Source organism: Micrasema longulum, unplaced genomic scaffold (genome assembly GCF_059751315.1).
Source record: "Micrasema longulum isolate JH-2025_06_02 unplaced genomic scaffold, ASM5975131v1 h1tg003050l, whole genome shotgun sequence".
NCBI classification, from domain to species: Eukaryota; Metazoa; Arthropoda; class Insecta; order Trichoptera; family Brachycentridae; genus Micrasema; species Micrasema longulum.
In genome coordinates, this window is record NW_028280156.1 from 1 (window position 1) to 13,932 (window position 13,932).

General features: G+C 29.7%; 1 protein-coding gene across 1 annotated transcript; it reads right to left on the bottom strand.

Annotated features, from left to right (window-relative positions):
* Window positions 1-468: 468 nt before the first annotated feature.
* LOC148271169 (PDZ and LIM domain protein Zasp-like) lies at window positions 469-8,389 on the bottom strand (the record flags this gene model as incomplete). The annotated part of the gene is made up of 4 exons (XM_088241746.1): window positions 8,213-8,389; window positions 4,471-4,622; window positions 2,907-2,952; window positions 469-572 (listed from the first exon to the last, which is right to left on the bottom strand). Coding segments are annotated over exons 1-4 (479 nt in total), but the record flags the coding sequence as incomplete, so codon positions are not given.
* Window positions 8,390-13,932: the final 5,543 nt, after the last annotated feature.

Consider the following 13,932-nt stretch of genomic DNA (forward strand, 5'->3'; position numbering starts at 1 on the left):
TGGCAGGAATCGAACCCAAGACCTTTTGCATGCTCGGAAAATTTGCTCACCACAACATCACGAGGCTGACAATACTTTGAGCATTGTTATTATTATTTTCGTAATTCACTGAGTTTTAGTACTGTATTTATTGAAAAAAACTGAAGAGTAAAATTTTGGAAAAGCTCAGTTTTGGAATAGATGAATTTTGCTGTCCAGTCGACTGGTCAACAAAAAATATCTTTTCCTCGTTTTTTTAGCTCGGTCGATGACACATTTAGGAAACCAATATTTTTTATCTAAGTTTACCGATACCGACATTTTTTTAGGCTAGGTCAATTCTACCGATATTTTTTGCTATGTCAATGATTATGTTACATTTAAAATACCAACATTTCTTAGCTCGATCAATAATAAATAAAAAATACACACATTTTTTTAGCTTGGTCAATCATTTAGAATATAATATACTATATTATTAAATCTTACGCAAATTTGGATTCAAAGCGACTTGGGACCATGTGGCAGTTAGATTCATGATAGACGGACTTTTTGGTTGTTACCCATGGCCACTGAAGATCATAATTGGCGGTCTGAAAAATAAAACAAATAATGTAATATGAAGTGCTTTTATTTTTATGTGGAATCTATAAAGAGATAATATACAATACCAACGATATTTTTTTCCATTTATTTTTAAGTAGTGCGCAGACTATTAAAAAAAATTCGTCTGAATTTTAGACATTCTAAAATACAATTTAACCAAAGATTTGGATTAAAAAAAAAATCTAAAACATTATTACGTTGTAACTTGTACCTATAAGATTTTATTAGCAAATCAACTTAAAAAAGTATGTTTTTCGCCTAGCAAGAATTTAATCGTTATATCATTATTTGACAGTTAACAGAGAAATATCCCATTATATGGTAGGAATGGTCGCATTGTTCCCAAAACTGTATTTCTTATTCTGAACTCAAGGCTGTAGTGTCATAAAAAGTAATGAAAGCATAAGTTTGTGCATTTTAAATTGCCTTTCTTTTAAAATCGTACCATTGAAAATATATAAAAAAAACATCAGACATAAAAAATTATTATCTAAGGTATATATTTCTGACCAAAAATATACTCAAAAGTTTTATGTAAAACTCAAATTTAATTACATGACCTACAGATTACCCCTCTTGAAATTTATATAAGAGGTATTTAAGTAAAGCTGGTTTAAATAATTTGAAGATAATACATGAAATAAAAATGTGATTTAAACATAAGTTTTGTTTTCGAAAAGAAATACAAGCATTTTAAAACGCAATTTATTGAGAATTTTCAATGAATCCAAATTAAATTTTTATTCTAGTTTAAATCGTGCCTTCAATTGTGGTTAAATCTTTTTATCATGATATTTTTTCTTTTTTTTAGGAATAAATTTTTATTGATTGACTTGGTGTTTATTTTGTAGAACTAGATATTAAAAGTTATAATATAAGAAATTGAACACTGATTTGAGTCTACTGAACACTTATTTTATTTTTACAAATATATTATATTTATAATTTGATCTGACCACATAACCGAATTTCGCACGCAACTACACTGGCCCAGTATCAGACATAGAAGAAATATTCACATTCTATCACTTCTTCACAATATCTTAAATAATCCCATTTCGCCTATTTATCTGAGAGAGCTCTTTCAACCTCTTTCACAACACGGACTATCTCTTCGTTCTAGTAACGAGAGAACCCTTTTAATACCCTGTCATCGCTATAATTTTCTTGCCTCCTCTTTCACAGTAGTAACCACTTGATTGTGGAATAATCTACCCACTAATGTTAGAGACGCCCCTTCTTTATTTACATTTAAGTCAAGATTGAAATGTCACTATCTAAATATTTAAATTGTTCCTATATCCTTCTTCTTTCCTTCCCATCCCGTCTCCTCTCTTCATAGTATAGTGTTAATTTTTTTTAAATATTTTTATTTTGTTAATATTTGTTTTTAATTTTTGTATAAAATTGTAAGATTCAATATGCCCATGTATTTGTAGTTTTCTCAAACTGAACGGTTTGGGTAGGTAAGAAGAAATTGCCTCAAGGCAATATGCCCGTTCTTATATGTATATGTATATGTATATAAAGTGTTAAGTAAATAAATAAAATAAATAAAACGTTCGTTTGAAAATGCCCAAACAAGTCGAAAGAGTTGTCACGAAATTTTTGTTTTGCTATTTGTAAAAATAAAATAAGTGTTCAGTAGACTCAAATCAGTGTTTGATTTCTTTAAATAACTCTTAAGTTATAAATATTGAATTTTCTACTTTATGTTTTTGGCAATATATAAATATATGAACATAAATGTTCACATCTGCCTTTCGACTGCATTTAAAGGCGGCATAATATGCACATAAAAAATAATGTATGTACTGATTACAAAATTATAATTATAACTTCAGTATCTACTTACTGTTTTACAAACAAACTCTTTGATTTGCTTTTTGAGTTCCTCTCTTCTTTTTCTTGCTTCGTAATCCTAAGAAAATAACAGATATTTTTATTTGAAATCAAAGTAATATTATAAAATAACAAGAAACCCTATTTGTTCAAGACGAAATGAATGAAAGAGGGCCTAATATAGCTCTAATAAAATTAATTTAATATATGCTAGAACGGTATACCAAAACCAAATATACCCAGAATGATATCTAAAAACTTGTCTACAAGACCACATGACCATCCTAAAACAATAGATTGCAAAATAGTATGTGGCTATCAAAACATCAACCCGAGGAAAACATCATAAGGGTTGTTTGTTTGAAATTAAATAGCCAGTGCAAGTTAAAAAGCAAATGAAAACTTTTTATATCGCGACGATAATTATAACACAATATAAACCGAAGTATTCAAATATATAAACTCATTGTTCAACTTACAGGTTGATCTTGCCAATAACTGTAAGTAGATTCAGTGTCTTCGGGTCTGTAAAATATTTTTTTTTCAAATTAATTATTAAATGCAAGTACGAGTATACAGGGAGTTTTTATTTCATGTGTTTTATGTCAACTTTTAAAAACGTCTCAAAATATGATGTTAAAATATATTAACAAAAATATATTTTAATTCACCTGCCCTTTCAATTAAAAAATGTACATTTTGACGTAATTAAAATAAAAAATAAAAAAACTTTGTTTTTTTACCTCGTGACAGTAAAACTCGCATTGTTTATATTGATGAGTGCCAGACGTTATCCGGATATAAAGAAATCCGGATAGTTGGATTAATTATTGAATAAGGGCAACGCTTTGAGAGAAAATGCAAAATCTACTCTAAGATCATTATCAGGAATCGAGCTTGGGACCTCGGGAAACACCAACCACTATTTAACGAGGCAGACTTATCTCCACTCGGTTTCTTTTTTCAGGATTTTTACCCGTGAGCAGCGGTCGAGTCAAAAACGCTCGTCGTGTATAATGTATTTGTATTTATATATGTAAATTGTTTAATAATCCGATACCAAAGTATTTTATAAGTGAAAAAATATAATATAATAAATATAAATACACATGTATAAAACTTGAAATAGGAATGGGACAAGGCTACTTACTACTAAAGAAAAAACAAAAATTAAAAATAGCTAAATGTATAAAAGGATAAAACTGTATAATGAGATGCCTAAAAGTATGAAGAATGAAAGAAAAGTTGTTTTGTTTACTATAATCTTTATACATATAATTCCTGTGTACGTGTGATGTCACCGTTCTCCTCTTAAACGGCTTAACCGATTTACGTGCGATTTTCAGAGAAACATAGATCTTTGCGCTGTGCGTGTTCGTAAATATTAAAATCTTCAATCGAATGTGTAAAGAAGAAGTTAGGAGCATAATTGTTTAATTCATCGATCTACCAGGGTTGCATTCGAGGAGAATGCATTTGCAAAAAAATGGAAAGATGTTGTTATTTTTTGTACAAAAAAGTTTGTTTTTGAATGTTTACAAACAGCATTTGTTTTTTATGGATCTCAATCAGATTCTTTTCTTAAATTCCTTATAATTTCTACCCTAGTTTCTTTTTTATAGGATTTTTGGTAACACTAACATAATATTCAATTCAATACATTTAAAAAAATCTTATTCCCACATAAGTACACCCCTTTGTTGGTGAGACGACCTTAGTTTGACGTTTGCAAAAAGAATGCCATGTTTGAAAAATATTTATTTTATGTTTTAGAATTCAACCATAAACAAGTACCTAGGTACCTACTTAAATGAAATACTTTAATATTATCAACTTTATGTTTTGGAATTTAATCACAAACAAGTAGTTGGGTACCTACTTATCAATGAAAAGTATTTTTCCAAACTAATAGCAGGAAAGCCAACGTTCGGGCAGAACAACGTCTGACGGGTCCGCTAGTATTATTGTAAAAATTCGTACATAGTAATAATTGTTAATATACACGTAATATTAACTAACTTAAGGAAATAAATAAACACTTACGCAGTTACAGCAAGCTTTATTTGAATTCCACCTTCAATAATAATATCATGTGCTTCTTGGAGGGTAAGAGTTTCAGTTAGGATTTCATTGATTCTCAACACTTTGTCTCCTGCTCTAATACCTGCCTTCTGAGCTCTACTATCATCCTTTACCTGCAATTAACCAAATATTACAAAAACACTGTATTTTTTTTCTCTTGTCATATTGTATATTTGTATGCGAACATTATGCGAATTAACATTATTCAAAATTAAACACACTTTTAATACAAGTTACATAAACGCCCGCTTGTTCACAGCAGCAGAAGGAAATTCCAATTGTTTGTAGAACAACTTGGAGGAATGTGTGACATCATAAGTAAAGATGAAATTAAATGAAAGTTCTAGCAGTTTTAAATGTGTTGAAAGCATAGGTATGTAGTTGTTTACAAAATTAATGAAATAAAGTATAATGTGCAATGCCAATGAGTTAATTGGCACATGTCTAAAATTGTCGATTTTTAATTGGGTACCAATGCAGAAATGTTCCTGAATAAATGAATTTTCTATCCGCACAATTAACAGCATAATTATAAAAAATATATATTGATATTGCCTTAGAAGCATTATTTTATATTTAAAACATCAATTTTTGATGGTGTTTTCCTTTCTAGATGGAAAATAGGGTATGTTACTCTTATTTTTTTTAAATGCGAAAAAATCTATTTAAATATTTTTTCTATTATATTATTATACTATATGAAATATTATTCTAACAAACTTAATTTAAAATTTCTCTTTACTTGAGAAAAATGTTCTAAGGAGGACTGTAGAGTTTTAAAAAAATATTTCTTCTATCCTAATTTTCTTCAGCCAAATTTTGATTTCTCTTTCGAAATATTGTTTGTTTTCATGTAACTTCATTTTATGGGGAAGCATATTAAACAAACTGGCAGAAAAAATATATTTGCTGCTCTGACCAAATGTTTTGTTAAAAGGAGGAAAATTGGCAATTTTTTTTATTTTTATTTATTTAAGGAAGGACCCGCTAAGCCTCTATTCTAAAGGCTTATCAGCAAGTAGGAAAGAAAGAATATGGTAAGAAGTTTTGAATTATACATCACAACACCCAGAACAATTGAGACGATAATCTTTGTTGTATTTTTTTCTTGCAATTGGTTTGTACAAATCGTTGAATGATGTTATTTCTTGGCATTGTGATATGTTCATGTCCCTGAGCAAGGGGATGACGATATCCAAATCCAAATCTCTCTAGCAAAATAATTTTATCGTTTATAAGGCATATCTCAGGCTTATCAAAGGCTTTAACAATTTACGTACATATGGCTATTATTGGTACCTTAAGAATAACTTTTATAGTGTCTGTTTTTCCTTTGATTATTCATTTGAGATGTGTAGCTGCAGCAAATCCCCATCCTATTAATCTATATTCTAAATGAGATAGGCAAAGTGCATATCATTATTTTTTCATAGCGTTTTTGCTGTTTCCATAGTCTTAAAGAAATACATTAGTCTAATGAGTTTATTAGCCGTGTTATAAATATGTGTCTTATTTTAAATTCTCATTTATTTCTAGCCAAAGATATTAAATAATTAGGAATGTGCTATGGAAGGACAGTTGCAGCTTGATTTATTTTGGCGGTTGTGTATTTGGAGTAACTCATCTAATCTTCTCAATGTGATTAAAAAGGTTACATAACTCGTTTTCTTAGCATTTAATGTTAAAGAGTTTGTTATTAGCCAATTTTCAACAGCTGCTAGTCCTTTTTATTTATCTTGCATGTGTTCATCCAGTTTTTGTAACGAAACATTAAAACAGTATCTAATAAAAATATTTCCTTTTGTATGTAAGTTGCACAGAACTTAGAAATAATATTGGCCCTGATACACTAGTTATAATAACATATTACAACAGAGATGAAGAACATTTAAGATAAGGTAATATAGAAGTCTAGGCATCTACAGGGCTTATGACCTGTCAATGGCTGGTTTAAGTTGCCACTTTACACACTGTGTAACATTCACCATTCTGCCTATATTTGAACATCTATGTTATTTTTATTTTTTAATAAAAAAAAATATTTGCGTTCTTATGATTTACCCAAATATTTCATTTTGAGGGACAATTTTCAACGAGTTGTAAATAACTCACTATTAGAAAATGGAATCGAGTTTGGGTAGAATGGGATTCAAACCACGGACCTTTGGTCTGTGAGTCCGAAACACTAGCCACAGGACCACGACCCGATATTCCTTCAATTATTTCATCTGTTGATGTTGGTGAAGTCTCCCCAGGGAGTCGAATCCAGTCCTTGTCTAAAAAAATTTGGACAAACTCAAAATATTGTTGATAAATCCACCTGGTCCATGAAGAAGTATAAAAATTGAAAAAAATACATTTTCAGGCGTTGCCTAGTATGTAGGTGAAATAATTCAATTAGATGAATCTCACCCGCATAAATAAAGGTTTCAGCTCTTTAACTTCACAAACATCAACAGATGATATAATTGAAGGAATATAGATCTTCAAATATAGGCAGAATGGTGATTGTCACACAGTGTGTCAAGTGACCACTTAAACCAGCCATTGACAGGTCATAAGCCCTGTAGATGTCTAGACTTCTATATTACCTTCTCTTAAATGTTCTTCATCTCTTTTGTAATATGTTAATATAAACAGCTCCCCAGGGAGTCGAATCCAGTCCTTGTCTACAAAAATTTGGACAAACTTAAAATATTGTCACTAGTTATAACTCTTTATATTTAAACTATATAGTATTGGGAAATTTTCTGAATTATGGTTTTATGAAAGTGTTTAATTACGCCAAAAAATCCATTGTTATTAAACAACATAGCTTTTTTCTATGTCAATCAGTGGCAACTTACCTTGATTAGTCCAAATAAACATGTATACACAAAAATATGGTAAGATAAGTACTAATCAATGCTATCTATCTATACTGATTTTACTTAATCACCAACAAATAAACAAAAACCTTTTAATCAGAATATTGGGTAATTATAGACTCGTCGGTCAAAGAATTATGTCGCTGGTCAGACGCAGAAGGCTGTTTATTTATTATCATTATATTACATACACAAAATTATAATTTATGTAAAGTTGCTTTGACTGTCTAACTAGGGAAGTTTAACCCGGTTCTAAGGCAGTCAAAAAAATATAAAAAACAGAAATCAATTTATAGAAACAGTTATAAAGATACAGGACAAAGTGAAAAACAAAAAAAAAATCGAGTAAAAACATGGTAAAAAATGTAGTAAAAACATAGTAAAAAAGGAGTAAAAACATAGTTAAAATGTAGTAAAAAAAAAACGTAGAAAAAAAATTATAAAACCAAGTAATAAATGCAGTGAAAACATGGTAAAACCATGAAAATATATAAATATGTCTATAAAAATATTTTGAAACTCAGTAAAATGCGAAATAAAAACAAAATACATGGTAAGAAACATTTTTAAAGTCATAAAAAAAATAAATGAATATATATGTGTATAGCAAAAAGCATATTTAAAGAAAGAAAAAAAAAATCAAACCCGTACAACGGTAATGGTACCGTGCGGATGGCCGTTGAATATTAAAATGCGTAAAGTGTTTACTTAAACCAGTCCATGTCATGTTTTCAATATTCCTTTTTTCTAAAATATCTCTATATCAATATACGAGTATTAGTGTATATTTGTCACTATCAGAATTCAATACACAAAGCTATGATAATAATACTTACCCTTGTAACAATAATAGGTTGGTTATATTTTATACCCCCGGCCAAGTCGAACCCCCAAATAGTGTCGTCAAAATTAACCCGTTCGTGTACTCCCTCGTTGCTAGATTCCCATGAAGCCTTTTCTAGTCTGGTGGGAGGGATTAGCTTGGGGTCTATTTGGACGGACTCGGGTCTCATTTCTGTGTCTTCCGTTTTGAAAGATTGCCCTGAAATACATAATTCAGGAAAATAAATTTAATCCACGAAACTATAAATATTTCTACTTATTCAAAATATTTTTTTATTTTTTTAAATTATTATTTATTTTATTTAGTTCTATGATTAACATAGTCTAATATATATTTACAACACAATATCTACGTCTATACTTATTCTAACATTATTTATCACTATTATACACTTAATATCCTAATTTATAATATTCACTTTTTCATATGCACATTTTCATTAATTATATTCACTATTTACACTATATATTACCTAATATTTTTCACATATATACTTTTTACATTTAATTTTAAATATATTTACATTTATTTAATTTTTTTATGCTTTCTGGCATTTCCTCAAATAATTGTATTCCCTTGTACATAAGGCAGTTCTGGGACATTGGATTTGATTTCTTTTCCAGTCTTATATTTTTAGATCCTCTTGTTGCATAGTTATGAGAGAACTCATTATTTTTTTGTTGATTTTGAAAATATCAAAATATTTTGGCCACTAAAGTATGTAATGGCCGGTTGCTTTACAATTTTTTTTTGCGACATCGGATAAATTTTCAACAATAGATTAAAACACGCATATTTTGAATTACTTAAAAACCAAACGTTTGGCATCATATGAGACAAACAGCATGTATAACGTTACTGCATCATACTTGTTCGCAATGTCCGTTAAAAACGCACTCAGTGGGCATGACTTGTAACGTCAAAGTGGCGTGACGCCAGCTGCGAACTGTTTTGCATGTTTTCGTTCTTAAACCTGAAAATTATGAACGAAAGCATAATTTTTGCATTGATAGTTATCTCATTAGAATCGTGAAAATTCGCTTTAAACATCAAATACTTTTTTGACGTTGTTTCCGATGTGTAAAAATTTCCTATTTATGAGAAAGTTCAGCCCTTCGGGAAACCGGATATAAAAAAATGTATTCTTACGCGCGGAAACAATTAAAAGTAGTTATGCAGAAAGCAGCCAATCCACAATTTTTGAAAAATGATATATTAATGTTATTGGGTAAAGTAGGGTAAATTCGATGTTTCGGTAAAAACAGCCAGACCGCTTTCATACAAAAAACTGTAATAATTACTTTCTGAAAATGATATTGATCTCAAAAATGACATTTCTGATTTTGTAGAAAACTACCCACACAGTATAGATGGTAATGGGAAAATTAATGCCTTTAGAAATCTAGTTATATTAAATAAGTTAAATTGAATAAATGCACAAGTCCTTTTATGTTGTAAATTTAATAATTAAAAAATAAATGTTATGAAAAAAAATTTAACACTTTGAGTACCGGCGAAATACATTTAGAATTTAATAACAATAACACTTTTTAATTTATTGGTTGGTTGGAAGAAATTGCCATTTGGCAATAAGCCCGCCAATGTACAAATAACATTATGTACAAAAAGTTAAATACATAAATAAAAATTTACCCTGTGCTCAGCCCATTTTTGTGAAATTTCATGCTTTGTGAATGGTTTCTTAAAAGTGTTAATTATGAAAATACTGGGTTAAATCAATTGAAACGTCTCATATTTATTTGAAACAATTGAATAAGTCATTTTTGTATGAAAGTTTGGCCAACATTAGTCTTTATGAACGTTCGCACATATACAGAGTCTCACTCCTTTTTTGTGATTTGTATCCCGGAGCCGTGTAAACACGTGATTATAATTACCACGCTTTGTGTCCCGGTCCCCTGTTTTCACGTGGTTAACCAGCAGCAAAAAAGTACTAATAAAAGTCACTAGATGTCAATAAAATGCACTTTTTTAGACAGCTGGTAAACCACGTGAAAACACGGGACCGGGACACAACGCGTGGTTATATAATCACGTTTTTACACGGCTTCGGGATACTAAGTGTTAATACAGAATGTCACCTTATAAATTCAAAGTTTGAATAAGATATCGTTAATTTAAAAAAATCGCAAAAATTACTTTAACACATAATAAAAATATTTAACAAATAGATAAAGTGATACAAATTAAGTACCCTAATATAAATATAAAATAACATGTTCAATACATGATGACACAATACATCAGTTTTCCTAGGGCTGGCTCTTTTCTGCAAAATGCTCATCTTAGGTTGAGTGGTCAGCCAGACTTTAAAAATTATCAAAACTAGTTAAACACATAATGAAAATATTTTTGTGGTATAAAAAAATCAAATGGCGGCCCCCGTGGTATAGTGGTCAAGACGATTGACTCACGCACGGAAGGTTCCGGGTTCGATTCTCGGTGAGAACACAAAAAATTTAAAACGTGATTTTTCTCAAGCCTGGGTGCTCTGTGATGTAATTCACCACTGTTAATAGGCCTCCTGGCCTGTTGTGGTGCAAAAAAAATGTTTAAAAAATGTAAAATGTAAATGTAAAAATGTATGCATTTCTCAACTGTGATGTAGATTTGATTATATCTTTTCACTAAAGTGCTATTATCTCAGTTTCGCTTTTCTATAGCTGACTGCTTTCTGCATAATTACGTTCAATTAGAGCATTAAATTGTACGAGGAAGTTTCTTGAAAAATGATGAAAAATGGAATACCAATGGTTTTATAAAAACGAACGACTTTGAACAACGTCACCAGTTCGTCCGGATCAACCAATGATAAGATAGTTGTGATAGATTGCCAGTTTACGCTAAGTTAGCTGACCAATCATCGGAAATCACCGAGAAGAAGGAGAAGCGAACTTGAGACGTTACACGCGGAGTAATTTCAAAAATACAAAACTTTAATACTTAAAAGTCTATTAACAATTTTTTTAGAATACCACTGAATTTTTTCAATGCAGAGTGAACATTAAAACACTTTTCTTTAGAAACTCAACGGGCCCCTTCTCTTGTCATCATAGTCATGGCCACAAGTAGTTTTGCACTTGTCCATATTTATTGTTTTAAATGATATAATTTTAAAACTGAAATAATTTTCCATGTTTACTTTTCAAAATTTAAAGCACACTCACTATATGGCACAAATCACTTTTGTGTAATGAGTTCCCTTGACAAAAAAAAAAAACAAAAACTTGCCTTTAAAAGTATTTAAGAAAAAGGATTTTTAAAATGCTGTAAACATGTATAAGAAGTCATTTTTTAAAAAAAGTAGTTTTTTTTTTGTCTTCAGTTACACGAATTTTTTTTATTTAAAGTAAAAAACACTAATTTTTCTCATGGAAGTATGGAGAAAGAATATAACGCCACAGCACTATTAAACAAACATACTTATTTTTCTCAGGATTAATAAATAACTATTGTGTTTATGAAATTAAAATTAGTTTTATATTTTTTTTTTACCACAAAAATTTTGAACTGAGTTTAATTTTGAATATGCTTTGAAAAAAAACGAAACTTTTTAAGCAAAGGTGGTATTTATTTCCACGGAATTATGTGCTTGTGCGATTTCCAAAACATGATATTTTTTTAATCAAATGAGATAATTTCTATCCATAAAGAAATTTTATTTTAAGACAATAATTTTAAAAATTATATATTAATATAGCTTAATTAGGACTAAAGATGTTTTTTTGCGTTAAAACAAAGTGGATTTCAGATCTTAAAAAATATTTTTTATGTCGAAAGCAGACTTTGGTGTTTTGTTCACGTATAATAAAGCTTTTTGCAATCATTTCTCTATTTTCAATTTCAAAACGGTAAAACGCGGACTCCCATATTTTATCCTTAAGGTACATATATTTTTTATTAAAACCGTTGTTTTATCACTTCACTTGAGTCGAGAATTCAATTATTATTTAATAAATATATTATGTTAAAAAGGCTAAATCTTTTTTATTATTTTCATTTATTGAGGGGTTTCTTGTTTTAATTGATGATATTTAATATTTTAAAAAGCAATTCAAAGGAAAAAAACGTTTTCAAAATATTTAATTTCAAACCTTAACAATTATCACAGACTTGTCAACACACCTCACAAGTACTTTCGATTCACTAATTGACTGTATTAATTGAGTGAAGTTCTTGATTGCTCAGGTACACAATAAAATATGAGCTCTCAATCAAGATTAATATCTTGATAAATCTATAATGAGTCATTCAAATCAATTTACTGAACTCCAAGAAAAAAAGGTAACTAAAACACCGAGCTTTACAAAAAGAGCTTTTCATATTCTTCTCTAAAAGCGCGAATCTCTGCACTGATTGATTATTTTTACTTATTGGACTTCGTACTGGCGAATGTATGTGTTTGAGATGTCTAGCTGGTCACGGGGATCTTGGCGAAGGGTTTGAAATATTTGGTCTGTAAAAAAATAGCTCCGTATTAGCGTCGGAAGTAAATGAAATATTTATTTTCTTTGTAGGTAAAGTGTCTCACTTGAAAAATATTTAATGAATTCGATTGGGCGTTGATTTCGGTTGATTTATAGCGCATCGTGGGTGACATGTGTATATTTATTGACCATGATTAATTGGAAAAAAACAAACAATTATGTACTACATTTCATTATAAATATCCAATTATTCCCTTTCCGCATCTAATGATACATAGGACACTGCATAGGTTCACTAAATGTAACATATCTTGAAAAATTTTGAAAAATCTTGAAAAGATGATCAGTCTTAAGTTTCAGGTACTAGTCCAAGGACTTTAAAACATTTGATTTTAAAAACACCTTTTTAAATAAATATTTTATGTCAACCTTGTCGAGAATCAAACCTGAGACCTTTTCCATGTCAGGAAAATGCAATGACTATTAGACCACAAGTCAGACAAATTATTTTATATTATATTAATTATTTATTAAGTAATTATTTTTAATTACTTTTTTGACAAGCATTGGACTGATTTCATTTTAAGCTTACCTATAATATTATATAAAAAAAAAAACCGAATTGTTTTAATAAGAATTCTTATTTGACTTAGCTTAATCCCCAAGTAAACAGCAAACATTGCAGTTCATTGCTTTAGAGTTTAAAAATCTTTTACTAGTTGGTCAGTTCGCGCGTGTGCTTTTTGCTATTTGGAGGCTTTTTTCCAGCCACAACCATATAAATCCGAACTTCATGATTAAAATTTTATTTTACATGCATTTCCTTTCGCAACTCCCCGATGTACCGTCCCACTAACGCATAGTGAGACTTTAGATCATTGCTATTCAACGTGTCACAACGGGAGCACGGCGATGTCACATAGCATCCTCTCCCAACAGTATTTTACGGAAAAGTATTTAAACTTCGCAGAAAAAAATCGAAATTTTATGAAACTATTTTATAAATACTACCATGACAATCATGACGATATAATTTTTAATTTTTTCAAGTCTTGTTTATAGCATTTTAGTTGGGGTATTCCTGGTATCTCCCTCAGGAACTCACGGTTTTTTTTTACGCTTAGGCTTGGAAAGGTTAAACAAATATTGTACAAATGATGATTCGAAACATTTTATTTGTTTATTTTAAAAATTACCACGCATAATTAAATGAAATGTGATACTCGTAAGTATAGTACGCGCCACAAAACCTAGAACTTTCAAC